General features: G+C 37.6%; 1 protein-coding gene across 1 annotated transcript; it reads right to left on the minus strand.

Annotated features, from left to right (window-relative positions):
• Positions 1 to 1038: 1038 nt before the first annotated feature.
• On the minus strand, positions 1039 to 4790 carry LOC125845850 (uncharacterized). The gene is made up of 4 exons (XM_049525355.1): positions 3881 to 4790; positions 2477 to 3733; positions 1663 to 1987; positions 1039 to 1501 (listed from the first exon to the last, which is right to left on the minus strand). Exons 1-4 carry the CDS (start codon positions 4788 to 4790, stop codon positions 1039 to 1041), a joined length of 2955 nt encoding a protein of 984 aa, XP_049381312.1.
• Between the last annotated feature and the right edge of the window lie 11146 nt (positions 4791 to 15936).

The raw sequence follows: 15936 nt of genomic DNA on the forward strand, positions 1-15936 counted from the left end.
GCTCTCTTGGAAATCTCAGTTTCCTTTCTTGCTAAAATGTGAAAACATTTTAACTCTTGGGAATACTTAGTTACCGAATAATCTTTGAAGAATGAACTTTACTCTTACTGTTTACTGAAAACTAGCTCAAAGGCTCTATTGGAAATCTTAGTTTCCTTTCTTGTTTAAATGTGAAAACATTTACTCTTTGGGAATACATAGTCCCGATATACTCTTTTGAAGAAAAGCACGTCAAACTTTACTCTTTACTCAACTCGAAACTCAAGTCTTAAAACAAAGTTAAAACATTTGTTAATACTTTTGGAAAACTTTATGAACATCTCTTAACTTGACTCTTGACTTCTCTTGACTTGACTCTTAGCTTCTCTTGACTTGACTCTTAACTTTCCTTGAATTTTTTTTTTTTTGGGTCAGGGGCTGAGCAACACCCCCAGGCCTTATCATAGATCAAACAAAGCAAAATACAAGGAGGGCGACTTAAACCTTACCTCCAACCAATGGTGGTTCAGGAGTTGGTAGCCTACTAAGGTTCTCCAACTCTTCCCCGTACTAGAATGGAAACCTATCATCTAAGCACCTATACGAGAGGACTCCTCTCAATACAAAGATTCTTGGAAAAACATAAATGAGGGAGACTCTCACCTTACAATAAAACAAGAGATCTTCATAGAAGCTATGACTTAAAAAGGAATAGCCTAAGTGAAGATGACGGAGAGATCACCAAAAAAAGATGGCCTGTTAGAGTTCATGCTCTTTCCGAGGTCCATCAGGAAGAGAAAAAATTCAAGGGGGTTTCTTGATTCTCTTCATTTTCCTTCTTCTGAAGCTTGATGTACTAGTCATGTCAAGTTGAAAATGTTTTGCTGCTTCCTTAGGGAGTTGCTGATTGTTGAAATAAACTTGAGAAGTGGTGACTTGGTGGCTATGGTTGGAGAGTGCATCTGCCACATAGTTGGCTTCTCTAAGGGTGTGAATACATTTAGAGTGTGAGATATGTGTGGTGAGCACTTGTAGTTTCTGCATTTGGGAAGTAATGTTCTATGAGGGGGCTGATTTGGCAAGTAACCAATCCACCAACAGCTGAGAATCAACCTCCAAAATGACTTTGTGGTAGTTTAGATGAACACACCATGATATACCAAAGGTAGCAGCCTCCATTTCCGCTTGGTTGTTGGTGCCTTCCCCTAAAGGAGCTGAGTATGCAAAAAGTAATTTCCCATTTGAATCTCTGAGAATACCCCCTGCCCCTATTTTCCCCGGATTGCCTAAAGCACTTCCATCCGTGTTGAGTTTAACCCATGCGTCAGGAGGTTTAATCCACTGCACTAGAGTAACTTTGGTGTCGTGATAGCATTGATCAATAAGGATACAAAGATTCTTCCAGTTAGATGGCCAAGAAATATAAGGAAATACTACATGCAACAGTTTAATAGTGTCCTTAAACACAACAAATTTGACCCTAGCAATGTTGGATTGCTTACCTCCATACTTCTTAGCACACCTATTTTTCCACAAGTTCCAAGAAATAAAGATTGGAGTGGATTGCATAATAAGATTTTGTGCTCCATTGTTGTAATTAGAGTTCCACCATCTCATAATTAAATATTTGAGAGGCAGGTGGTCAGTTTGGATACCCAAGGAAATAACAAAGAATTTCCAAACCTTGTTGGCAAAAATTCCAGAATTGAAGGTGTGTTCGATGGTATCCAAACCTGGTGTATGGTAGCAGTAGCACTCACTAGGTTCCACCCCAAATCTGGCCAGACTTTCGTTTGTTGGAAGCTTGCCTCAAACAACTCTCCATAAAAGAAAAGCACATTTGAAAGGAATGCTTTTATGCCAATTATAAGTGTTGAATTTGGTTTTTGATCTTTGCACCCTAATGACATTCCATGCAGAAGTGCACGGGAATTCACCACTGGTATTGACGCTCCAAGCAGGTTGATTAGGGATGCCTGGTTGCAGCTGGAACTGAGTTGCCAGAATGCTGTGCACATGAGCTTGTGGAGCTTGTTGAATGATTTTCTCCAAGGTCCATTGCCCCCCTACCATGAAGTCTGAAATAGTGTATGTGTTGAACTTGTTGTTGTTACTAGAGTAGTGAGCAAGAGGACCAATACCAAGCCAATTATCCCACCAAAACGAATAAGAACCTAATTTTACTTTCTAGTGAATGTGAGTTTCCACCGTGTGCTTGTTTCTCATCATGTGTCTCCATGCTTGGGAGTCACCAGTGTGCCATTTTTTGCTTATGGGATTGGATCTTTGACAATATTTTTCCCTTAAGAAGTCACCCCATAGTGTTTGCTTAGACCTGAAGACCAACCATTGCTTGTATTGGAAGGATTGACACACATCGCTCATAAGTCTGAATCCAATACCCCCTTGATCATGAGGAAAGCTTAAATTTTTCCAAGAAGACCAATGATATTTTTTTGGTCATTTCTCCACCCCCAAAAGAAATTTGCCATAATACCTTGGATTTCTTTAATGGTAGTTGAAGATGGGGAAATAGCTGACAGTAGAGGAATTGGAAGTGATTGTAGAACATCTTTGATTAATGTTGCTTTGCCTCCACAGCTCAACATCTTAGACTGCCACCCTGCGATTATGTTCACTACCTTGTTCATGATTTCTGAGAAGTAGATAATTCTTGGTCGACCAATAAATAAGGGGCAGCCAAGGTAAGTGATAGGGGCTTCTTTTTTATGGAAACCTGTACATCTTTTAATTCTGTCAGAAGTACTGTTGAAAGCATTGGAAGGAAGTAAAAAATGACTTTTGGCTTTATTGATAAGTTGGTTAGAAATTCTCTCATAGTTAGCCAAAGTAATCATTATAAGCTTGAGAGATCTCTTCCTTCCAGAAGTGAAAATAATGATATCATCTGCAAAACTAAAATGGTTGATCTGAGGGCCCATGCTTTCAATATGAAAGCCATGATAAAGGGGGTTATGATGAAGTTTGTTCAGGGATCTGGAGAGAACCTCAACACCTAAAATAAATAGGGCTGGGGATAAGGGGTCTCCTTGCTTAAGGCCTCTTGTAGAGCAAAAAAAACCACACCTCTTGCCATTTATTATGATGGAATACCAATTGTTAGCCATAATCCTCCACGTCATATCAATAAAAGTTTCTTCAAACCCCATCTTCCTAAGTATTAGGCAAATATAGGACCAAGATACTCTATCATACTCTTTGGCCATGTCTAGCTTGATAACCACATTACTACCAATGGTAGGTTTTTTTATCTGGTGAATAATCTCCTGAGCCAACATGATGTTTTCAGAAATGCTTCTTCCCTTGACGAAACCTGATTGATTGGGTGAAATCAAACTAGGTAGAATAGGGCCAAGTCTGAGACATAATAGTTTAGAAACAATCTTGTTAGTGATATTGCTCAAACTTATGGGCCTAAACTCAGAAAGTTTATTGGGGTTTTTCACTTTAGGGAGTAGAATAAGGCAAGCATGAGACAAATATTTTGGTAGCATTTGGCCACTAAAGAAAGCCTGAATGACTGCCAAAAGATCATTCTTAATTATGCTCCAGCATTTCTGAAAGAAATAACCATTCATCCCATCAGGTCCTGCAGCAGAGTTTGGATTCATGGAGAAGACTACTTTTTTCAGGCCATGAATAGTTGGTATGGTCTTTAACCTGTCATTATTTTCTGGAATAACCATCATTGGAATGCAATTCATAGGAACTTCATCGGTGAGCTTATCCTCTCCTGTGAAAATGTTCTGAAAGTGCTCACAGGTAGCTTCAGCAATGTGCTCATCACCCTATATCCATTCATCCTTGTCATTGAGGATTTTGTGAATAAATAGCTTTCTTCTTCTTCCTCTTATCAAGACATGAAAATATTTAGTGTTACCATCTCCTTCTTTGAACCATTGAAGTTGTGATTTTTGTCTGAGAATAGAATCTCCAACCTTGATGAATCTGATATACACTGCATTAATCCCATGGAGTGCAGTTCTGTTTTCCTCTGTGTTGTCATGAATAAGCTTCTCTTCTGCAACTTTAACTCTCTCCTCATAGTCTGTGACTATAGCATATATATCACCAAACTGCATTTTAGACCAAGTACTAAGAGTAGAGGTCACCCTTTTCATCTTCTGATGGAAAATCCACATCGGGTTCTCTTCTGTTTGCATGTTCCAGCAGTCTGTTACAGTAGTTAAAAATGAGGGTTGATCTGCCCCAAAATTAAGGAATTTGAAGTATTTGATATAGTTTTCAGGTCTGGCATTCATCTCCATAAGAAGAGGACAATGATCTGAGCCTACAGAGGGAAGATGGGTGATGCTAGTGTGAGGCATGTGTTGCAACCACTTATCATTAACCATGGCCCTATCCAACCTTTTCCAAATTCTAAAATTGATGCCCCTTTGGTTAGACCAACTAAATTTTGGTCCATTGAACCCCAATTCCATGAGTCCACAAGCTTCAATCACTCCAATGAATTCCAAGCTTTTTCTCATATTGTAAGGGATTTCGCCAAGCTTTTCATCTAAATCTGTAATTACATTGAAATATCCAACTGTGCACCAAGGGATGTTGTTCTTAGTATCAGCAAAGTGTAACATCCTTTCCCATAAAGGTCTTCTGAGATAGTTTTTACACTTGGCATAGACAAAAGTGTTAATATAGGTATCCAAAGCTTCCAAATGGCTGAGTTCACAAGTAACTTGCTGCTCATCTGCCTCTAAGACCTTATAGGAAATGTCATTTGTCCAAATTAGCCAAATCTTCCCATTAGTGTTGCTAGTAGAATAATCCATGGCAAGCGTACTTTTAAACATATTTATTTGAATGATGTCTGAAAAAGGCTCCAAGATAACAATCATGGACAAGTGATGGATATTTTTGAGGTTTTTGAGTCTTTTAATAACACTTTGTGTATTGATTCCTCTAGCATTCCAAATGATTGTACTTATCATTGAGATGATCTGGAGGTAAAAAGCCTTGTATTTGGTCTGCCTGAATTGGCATTAATAGTAGGAAGAGCCTTCTTTAGGGGAAGTCTTTCCAGGTGTATGCCTCTAGGGGAAAGGCCTTGCTTATTGGTAAGTTGTTGAAGTTCCTTTTCCAGTTCACTGTCATTGTTTGGGCTAAATGCTTTGATCAATAATTCACTGACTTCATCATCATCATCCGGAACATTAATGGACTGGATATCCACTTCATCTTCAGAATTCTCAACATCATATTCATCTATAACATGAGTTCTGCGTGTTTTTTCTGCTGTGTCTGATCAGGGGGTTTACCTTGTGGAGGGGTATTATATTGATTTTTGCATGAACTTGCCCCTGCAGCTTGAATAGTATCCTGGCCATTGTCATTGTGGACCTGTTCTTGCATTTCAGACTGTTTATTCTTGTTTGCAACTCTCCTTTTCTTACTTGGTTTATTTTTACTTTTTGGAGTCTGCTCTTGTCTGCTAGTACTAGCCTTGTTGCCCATTTCTTTGCCCATGGCCCCTTTGTGTTGTTTATCATTCCCTTTTTTTGTTTTGAACCTGCTGATTTATATCTTGAGTATTATTCTGGTCTTGGTGAGGATCAACAGTGTTTTGATCAACCTATTTTTCCTGTTGAGATTTAATGGTAGCAGGGGTTTAAAGGTATGTCTTAGGGTCAGTCGATTGGTTCTCATGCATGTCCTGAGATAAAGCCCTCCCCTTAGGTTCCCTTCCTACAAGTTAGAGTGTTTCTCCTTCACAACTAGCCTCCCTCCACAAACTTCATCAGCCAACACAATGGGGTTAACTGGGGAGGCGATATCATTGTCACAACAATGATCCTCAACATCAATAATTACAGGGGTTAGGGATACTGGAATCTGATCGCCAGATTTCTTATTCGCAAGTTCATACCTGAGTCCTGCATTTGCTGCTCAGCCTGGTCTGCTTTGATTTGTTGTACCTGTTCCTGCCTTAGGTGTTGCACATGGTTTGTTTTGGTCTGTTGTACTTGTTCATGCGATTGTATTGTCTTGCCTTGATCAATTTTTTTATTATGATTCTTATTCTTTCTCCTGGTCTGAGTTTGCCATTGATCTTCTTTGTGAGTGATATTGTTATCATTTGCTTCCCCTGTTTTTGTTTGTTTTTTTTACTGTATTTGGTCATTCTCCTCCTGTTGGTGCTGGTTGTTTTTCTTCTCTTGGTTGTTTTGTTTTTCATCACTCTTCTTGTTGTTTTCCATATCCTTTCTCTTTTTGATTTCCTCCTCTCTTATCTTCAGGGGACAAGTTCCTGCAATATGTCCCTGCTGCTTGCAATATAGACAGTAAATAGGAACTTCTTCATAATCCACCAGCTGCCATTTACCTTTAGAAGGGTCCTTTTCAGAAAAACCAATCCATTTATGCTGAGGTCTTTCTTCTGTTAGATCTATTTGAACCCTGACCTTTGCCACACTTCCTCTTGTTTTTTGCAGGGAAGTAGAGTCAAGGTACAAAGCTTTACCGATAGGGGAGAAGATAATAGTTAAAGAGTCCATGTAATAACAATGCCAAGGAAGTTCAGGTAGTGTAACCCAAATGGGAACAACTGGAGATTCCTTCTCAGGTTTGAAACCTAGAGACCACATCTGTAATTTTATTTGGTGCCCTGCAATAAATATTTTTTGTTTTGTCCATACTGTGACATGGTCAGCTTCATTGTCAAAGTCAATGTACATGTGTCTTGAGTTAAAATGTGCAATTTTAACTCCACCAGTTAGATGCGTTTGAGCACTGATGCTTCTTCTTATCACCTCCATCTTGGGCATAGCATTGATGAATTTTCCAGCAAGGGTATATTTGCATCTTGCATCCATGTTGATCATAAAGTCATCTCCATAAAAAGTAACAGAGGGTCTACCTTGTCTAGAGGCCACAATAAGAGTGTTGATGATAACAGGGATGGTATTTTTAGCTTGATTTGCTCTAAGTCTGATAGCTAGAGACTGGACAACAGTGGGAGGGGAAGGTTCAGGGATTTGAGAGTTGGTATTGTTATTGCCAAAGCTGTTGGGAATGGGCCTGTTTTGGTTCTTTTTGGGACTGAATTGGTTGGTTTTGGGATGGCTGGATTTGTAGGTATCAAAATTGGATTAGACTTTGATGGGTGGAGGAATTCTATGATCTATTATGATGATTCCTTTGTTAATGTTCTCCATCGTTTGCTCATTTCCATCCACCTATACATTATGACTACCTTTCTCATGCATATTTTGATTCTCAGAATTCAGCAAGTTATCATGCTTATTGTGATCATGCTGATTATGAACATTAATAGCTGCCTTACCTGTTGCATTGTGGTTGACCTTAGGTGTATAATTCTTACCATTTTCTTGTCTTTTTTGTTCTCCATAGATATCATTGGGTATTTGCTTGTGATCACTATTGTCCCTCTTCCCTGCAGTTTGGTGTGTGCTCTTTTCATTGCTTAGAGGAATTTCGACAAACACCTTACCTGCATTATGAGTGTTAGCTAAATTGGATTGATTAGTGCATTTAGAACTTACCTCAATGCTGTTATCTACATTTTTGTTGCCTCATGCTGATTGTTCTCCTCCCTGAGGATTATTGGCAGTGTGGTCCATGGACATTACACTCTTGCCAGCAGCCTTAAAGGGAATATGTAATCGATCCATGCTTGAGCTTTGTTGGGATGTAGTTGAAGTTATCACACCACCTCTGGTAAAGCAATATGTGTATTTGCATTCGTCAGCTCGTTCAATTGAGCTCCGACGACTTGGTCGGAATCATGGCCGGAATTTTTTCCTTCATTAACATAGTTGATATTGATATGATTGGGATATCTATGTTGAGTAGATTCAAGAATTGTATTTTATATTTCCAAAAACTTCCTCAATTCCGATGAATCTTCATTTGAGGTTTGAGGCGATTTTGGTGAATTCTCCTCAAAATTCGCTTGAGCAGATCTCTCAGTTGGTAAGAGAGAATTGTGTGATTTTACAACTACAGATGGATCATGAGGTGTAGAGTTCATTCCATCAATTGGAACGATCCAAATTACTCCAGATTTCGCCAAGGAAATAATTTCTTGTGCCCAGTTTAACTCATCATCCAATAAAGGAACAGTGATCGCTGTATTGGATTCCAAATTCGTAGAGTTGTGGTGTGAATTTGAGAGTGCTGTTTGTTGGAGAAGATGTATCTCTCCATTGCGCTGCTCTCCATCTTCGTCCGGAGGTCGGGGGACCTCAATCGCAGGCACAAAGGCCATTCCGATGGAGCTGTAGCTTAGCACTCAATATGACCGTTTGGGACTTTCCTTGAGAGCGAATTTTTTGCAAATTCTAAGCTAGGATTAAGATTGCACTTTCCTTGAATTGAATTATGGATTCAATGATTGTGATTTGTGATAGGAAAGATCTAATGATGTTTAGGAATGCTTTTAGATAGCTAAACATGAGAAAAGATAAAAAATTCACTGCCTGGAAGCTAGTACACGACACAGAGGTGTATTTAAATTTTGGTCGCAAAAATACTTTTTGAGGCAGAACGGTCGGTATCCGCTCCGCGACGCGGCCCAACTACCCAGATTCGCCAGACTTTTCCTTCTTTCATTTTTTCCAGCCCTAATTCACCTAAACTCGATTCTTTTACCCAAATTCTTTTTAAATACAGATACCCAACAAATTTACCTAAGAACCTAAGTCAAACCCATTCAATAACTTGACGTAATGATCTTAGAAACTTCTCAATTTTAGCCCAATTCAAGAACAATATCAATTTCAAGAATACATATCAAGAACATCAACTTCCAAACTCTTTTAGGACAAATTCATGCTGAAATAATATGTTTGGCGCATGGGTGAACGAACCCAACGCTATGAAAGACTCACGTACCTCGTAGGGATCAACCCTTGTCGAAATCCACAAGTTAAACCTTCAAAAACGACGAACTTTGCTCTTTCTCCTCTTTTCCTCCTCTTGCGTTCTTTCTCCAAAAACCCTAGGTAGATCTCCAATTACCTAAACTGACCCAATTCAATTTTTACCCTTAATTGATGCACCAAAAACGAAATAAAATAATAGGGTATGGAAAAGACCAAAACACCCTTTAAAAATCCAGATTGGACATTTCCTTATTTGTAAAGCCCAACTTCCAAAGGGTATATCTCACTCATACTAACTCAGAATCATGCAAACTTGGCGGCGTTGGAAAGATTATTCCAAGAGCTTTCCAACCATACCTAGAAGTACACCTAACTCATCTTGAGATAGGAGTTATGTTCGTTTGAAGATGACCAAACCTGAAACTTAACTTAACCAATTTTCCACATTTTTATTATTTCCAAAAATCACTCTTTCTAATTCTAGCTCTTTCTAGTTCTTTCAATTTGTGAGATGTTACACCAAATCTCGCAATCATCAACACCCCAACTTAAAATGTTGCTTGTCCTCAAGTAAAAAAACAAGATCGGTAGTTCAAAAAGGATGTCTCAAATAGTGTTGCGTAAAACTCAACATGAATGCACACAACAAGGTTCAAATTATTCATGCAATGATCAGTTGTGCATTTAAAGATTCAAATTGTGACTCACCATTATCAAAGATTCTCAAGTTCACAATACTTGCTTTAAATGCAAGTTCAAGGTCCACAAAGGTACTCAAATGCCCTCACAACAAAGATGATTACATATTCACACAAAATTCTTCAACAATTTAGAGTTCCGGAATCACATACAACTCTCACACTCACAAAGATGAACACATGCATGACTTCACCCATAGGTTTGTCCTTATTTTTCAATCAACATTTGTTTCAGCTTACTCAAGATCACAAAGGTGTTTTCACAGCTTGTAATGGGGCTGAGTGTCAAGGTATGATCATTTAGGCTTAGTGGTTTCTACCTTCATGAAGTGTGGTCTGAACAACACTTTTCACCTTTTCTTTAACATTTTAATCATGCTCATAATCCACCCCATTATTCAACTTCATATGAACTACCGGATACCCCATTTGTTTTGCAACTTCCACTATTTTATTTCACAACCTTTTCATTCGTTTTCTTTGCTTTCTTCTTTTCTATTTTTTAACATGGAGGGGTTCCGTCTTTTCCAAAACCATTACTCAAAGGGGGATTTCTCATACTTCTTGACTTTCCTTCTCTTTTCACCACACCCCCAAGTTAGGCTTTTGGCGTAAGTTGGCTATTCAAACAAACCACACTACATGAAAGTTATGGCTGAATGGATAAAGAGAGGTCACAATTGATCAAGTTTCTTTCAAGAAAAGGGTAAGACTCAAAAAGGTTCAACCAAGGTTCACACATCTCACAAGGTTGGTCACAAAAGAGGTATTTTGTCAAATTGTTTTCACTCTTCAAAATTGTTGCCTAAGATCATTTCAAGTGCTTGCGTCACTCAATCAATTGGACCAACGGGGCAAATTCTAGGTGTCATCACACCAATGTTCAAAGCAATCTCATCACACAAGGCATTGGTACCAATATCGAACAAGACTCCGCACTTTCTAGCTAGTGTGCAATGTTCATCACAAGAGACTCATCGATAACCGGCAAGTCACAATGAAATGCTAAAAGTTCACACATTGTCTATGCGACTTCATTTGCCTCATCGTAGCTGTCCATTCATTTTGTTCAATTAAGAGCACTATTCAAGTCATCGATATTGATCACAACCGACGTTTAAATTAACACAAGAACAACCACAATCACACACAAAAGAGGTGACAACATTTTAAAATTAGGTTTAAAACCATTTTCATTCAAAACAAGTGACCACAAGCTGAAATATCCACAAGATCAAGATCAAAACATATATATATGTATATATATATATATATATCAATAAAAATCAACCCAATATTCACAAACAAAACAAAACCACAAGAGGTAGGTATGGAAATACCTCACCCCACCCAACAAAAAGAAGTAATTTTCCTCAAAAGCAACTAGAATAACATAAAGTATCTCAAAATAACAGAGAGAGAGGTAAAAATATCATTCTGCCATGCTAAGCCTTGGTGACATATGCGTCTCAGTCGCTCCGTCTGTTGGGGCATCAGTGCCCGGAGTAACACTCTCAAAGGCTTAATATTCCAAGTTCATTCATATTAGCTTTTACCCTCAAGGCCCTATAAATCACATTCATTCCACAAGCCTTACTCCCAAAGCAATACTTCACATGATCATCATACATGCCTAATTCTCAAGACAATCTAACCACATGTTTCATTCTTAAGTGATTCTTATCATAATTATTCATATATCCTCAATCTCAATCAATACCAAACATAGATTCCCATGTATACTTTAACTTAATTCAATTCATATCTATACGCCTAATTTCAAGAAATCTACAACACATATCATCAATCTTAGAATATTATCTCTAAATCCTCAATTTCCCCCTTCAAGGCATAAAACCCACTTACTTCAATTTCATCAATTAGACTAGGGTTAGACATGGAAAACATGTAATTTCATAATAATGACATGATACAATACTAATTCTATCATAAACAATCAATATCCACTCAATTGGATCAATATACAACAATACCCACAATATAGGAATAAACCCTTACTAGAATTGGAGTTCCTCTTCAAAATTGGGGGAAACATGGAGCTTCATGGATGAAAGGGATCCATGAATGAATAAGCCATCATCCCTTGATTACAAAGCCTATAAAACTTTAAACAATGGAGGCTTGACCTAGTTTGACCCTCTTCTTCTTCTTCTTCTTTTAGTTTTCTAGAGAGAGAATTTTCAGAGAGGATGAAGTATGGGATTCTTTTGGGGGTTTTGGAAATCATGACTTAATTGAGGTGTTAAAAGGGTTAAAATAGCTTATATAGTTGTACTAATACTATAAAAATGACCTCACTTAATTAGGAATTTCCCAAAATAACCCTTCTTAGGCAGCCTAGTGCCAGTCACTACGGCCACCTTCACGATCTGCCAAGGGCACCACGGCCCTTGAAGGTGCCCGTGGTCCCTCGACCAGTAGCTAGGCTACCCTAGAATTTCCCCCACAAGGTGAAGGCATCCCCACGAGCCTTCCCACGGTCCGTGGTCTTCACCACGAGCCGTGAGGTGGCTCGTAAAGGGGAGCCTTTTTGAGACAGCTTTAGGGAGGCTACTACCTCACCACCACGGGTGGCACCACGGGCCATGAAGACCCTCGTGGTCATGGTGTGCAGCTCCTTTGCCAATTTTGGGCAGCCTTGCCCTTCGCCTTGTCCCTTGCCTATTTTCCTTGGCTCTTGTCCTTCACCCTTTACATTAACCCTCACGTTTAGCTCTAGTGTAGCCTACTAGTTTCTGGGGTGTTATAGTATCTCCCCCTTGGGAACATTCTTCCTCGAATGATGATCTAGATACCTTACAGAAGTAAAGACATAAGACTAGCAGTCCATCATGCATGTGACATATCGAAATACACATAACTAAGCAAAAAACATCAACTCCAAGATGAAACATACTCAATGCACTAGAAGGAAGTAGGAACTACATCTTACAACTCATTATGCATGTAAACTCATCATTTCTCATGTTCATAGAAGGAATTACCTTCTCCAAGCTTAAATGAATACTCAACAATTGCCATGGAGTCTAAATGCAATTTACTATAAAAAAGAATATCAAAACATGTTCATCGATTCATCTCATGAAGTCAAATAGGCAACTCATACTTAAAATTGAGAATATGTTTGTAATCAACCATAGTGTATTCATAAGTCTCTATATTGTTATTTTAATCCTTGAGTGGAGACGTTCTTGTCCAAAATTTGCGTATGAACCCTATGAGTCGAACATTTTTTAGATGAGTAGTATCTTTGAATTCTGATTCCTTGAGTTCCCGATTCCTTTTGAAACTATATTATTAATTATGAAATTACTACATGTTATTCATAGAGGTCCTAGAGTTGAGTTGTTCATGTCCATAATTTCGCATAAACCCTATGAGTCGAGCATTCTTGAGATGAGTAGCATCATTGAGTTCTTCAGTTCTGACTATTGAGTTCTATGTCGTTCAAGTCTATATTTCAGCCTTTGAAGAGTTCTAAGAAGAAGATTTGTCAAGAAGAAGAAAAGAAGAGGAAGAAGATAAAGAAGATTCCAACAAGATATATAGAATATCGATATATATTTCTTAGAAGTGAAAAAATTTAAGCTTCGTAATTTGATTGAATCTCTAAAATCACATTGCAATATCTTCATTATTAATCAAGGTGAGCATTTTTTCATCGGAAAAATTAAAATATCTTCCGAGTTTCGTTAATTACCACCTTCTTCTCTTTGGTTTCTGGTAATTTGATTTGAAGGTTTTTGTTTGATTGCTATGAAATTATGAGCAAAATTAGAGGAAGAAAAATTTGGATTGAGTTTTTAATTATTTTTTTTATGGCGTTCCTGTTTTCGAGTGATTAATTGGAACTTATTCGTTTTAGATAGGAGAAATTGATCAAACCTAGCGAGACTACTGTATGAGATTTGTGGAAGAGCTTTTTTTTTTTGGTTGTTGATGTTTCTGATTCCCTAATAATTTTCTTTTGATGAAATGGGAGAAAGGATAATGAAAGATTAAAAATATACAAATTGTAACCAGTTACACTTTAGAAGTTTACATAAAGTAAGTGTCCGTTAATGTTACTTAGAAGAAAAAAATATATGGAAAGCAAGTTTTGATTTTCACTCGGTAGAGATTTTATGATCAATTTGGGAATTAATGTTGGTTAATTGTGGTATAGTCTGTTTGTAGAGGAAGATTTTTACTTGAAGTGACTGCAGAGATATTGCGGTCACAATTTCTAGCCTTTTGATTGTTCAAATTTACGTAAAGATGGAGTTTCTTTAGAATGCCCATGGAAAATAGATAAAGTTGTAAAGGCTAAATTATTTTGTTGTTGTTGTAACATATTCAGTTGTTTGTGTGCACATTCTCACAGCTAAAGTAGGGGGGAAAGAGCTTAACTTTGTGCCCCACATGGACATTTCATTTCCAGGTGGAATATATCAATAAGGGCATTTGCAGTCCAGATTTTTCTTTCCCACTTATCAAAATTAGAATTAAATCACCTCTTATGTAGCATGTTCCGCGGTATATTATACAATGATTTTACAAGGAGCAGAGCATATGTGAGAAGCCCCTAGCAAAATATATGATTTGTGGAATGGATAGCCTAAATTTGAATGCATCAAATTGCTTTTAGTTAAAGAGTTGCAGGAAACATAATGATTTTAAACAATTTTTGGATTCTCTCACACTCCATGAGCCGCACATCACATTCTCAACAACAACAATAGCATACCTAGTGTAATCCCACAAGTAGGGTCTGGGATGGTACTGGTGTACACAGGCCTACCCCTACCTCAGGAGGTAGAGAGCCTGTCTCCGATAGACCCTCAGCTCAACTAAAAGCATTTCAGAAACCACACATCACATCCTCCTCCTTAAAAAACATTAAAAAAATACAAACAAAGAGTGATGCAAGAAAGAGCTTCCTCCCTAGATGTTATAAAATACAAATAAACATAAAAAATCAAAAACAAAGAGTTTGGATGCGGAAGATTTTTGCTTGAAGTTACTGCAGAGATATTGCGATTACAGTTTCTAGCCTTATGATTGTTCAAATTGACGCAAAGATGAAGTTTTTCAGAATGCCCATGGAAAATAGATAAAGTTGCAAAGGCTTATTTATTTTACTGTTGTTGTAACATATTCAGTTGTTTGTGTGCACATTCTCACAGCTAAAATAGGGGGAAAGAGCTTAACTTTGTTCCCCAGGTGGAAGATATAAATAAGGGCATCTGCAGCCCAGATTTTTACATCTAACAAAATATTTTAATCATTAATATCAACCAAATGATGTGAACAAACTAAGGGGTGTCAGAAATGAAGTCCAATCAAAAGTTGTTCAGTTTCTTCTTATAAACTAAAATTAGTGCTTCTTTGTTTCCACCTAAGTAAACTCAGGAAAAGAATAGATGTGTATTAAAGCATAAGGAAACAATTTCGTTCCTTTTGATGATATATTTTAATTCTTTTTCCAGTTGTTAATATTGTTGTAGTTGCCAATTTGTCGTACTAGTTGTTGGGTGTGTCTATGGGGGAGTGATACGCTCAAATTACACCTCCTTTCAGAAGCATAAGCGATCGTTATCAAGCAAAGAACCCAACTTGTAGGTTGGGATCGATCCCACGAGAAAAATGGTTTAGACTTTACTTTAACTAACAATTATATTCAATTAGTCAAATTATTTCCAGAAACAAGTAATAAAAGGGGCGTTGTGCTTGTGTGAAATAAATAGTAAGAACTTAATAAGTAATCAATAATCAAACTCAACTTTGGTTGTTATCAAGATAAGAGAAATAACTAGGGTATACATGTTCCCCACAATCTCATAACGCAGTAATCCTAGTAATAGCAATCCTTTTCTAGTGTATTACATGCAAAGTGATAAGTTAGGTATCTCTAAATCCTTGGTCCGGCATCTAGAGAATTTCACCCTGCACCTTGGTCCGGCTACCTGTGTATAATTTACTAACCCTTATCTTTACCTCATATTAGACATCATAATCGATGTTTGGCTTAGTTATTACTTCGCACCAATCGACACTAGCCTATTAGATAGTATCACTCTAAATCTATGTTGATAATTCTTTTCTTGATAATTACCTCCTTGGTCCGGCAAGTAGTAACAAGGCGAGTTCTAACGTTGGCCACCGTTAAAAAGACTTCTAACCGAAAGAATTATCAATGCATGCAAAATACTAGTCAAGAATTGCTTATTTACTATTCATACTTTGTTAATTGATCATGGTTCCCACAACCCTAGTTGTGGATTTAGTTACTCATATTGGCAAGAACACAATTCATAATTGTAGATGAAGAAATCATGAACTTACGTAAAGAGAATAATAAACCCAGAAAATTAACT

This window comes from Solanum stenotomum, chromosome 11 (assembly GCF_019186545.1).
Source record: "Solanum stenotomum isolate F172 chromosome 11, ASM1918654v1, whole genome shotgun sequence".
NCBI lineage: Eukaryota > Viridiplantae > Streptophyta > Magnoliopsida > Solanales > Solanaceae > Solanum > Solanum stenotomum.

Bases quoted from the DNA above. Each gene is read 5' to 3' on its own strand.
- LOC125845850 (XM_049525355.1), bottom strand. From the start codon at position 4,790: ATGGATTATTCTACTAGCAACACTAATGGGAAGATTTGGCTAATTTGG. The intron at 3,734-3,880 runs GTAACACTAAAT...ACATTTTCACAG, and splicing joins ATGGTTCAAAGAAGGAGATG to GAGAGGATAAGCTCACCGAT. The intron at 1,502-1,662 runs GTTTGGAAATTC...GTGGAAAAATAG, and splicing joins CTGGAATTTTTGCCAACAAG to GTGTGCTAAGAAGTATGGAG.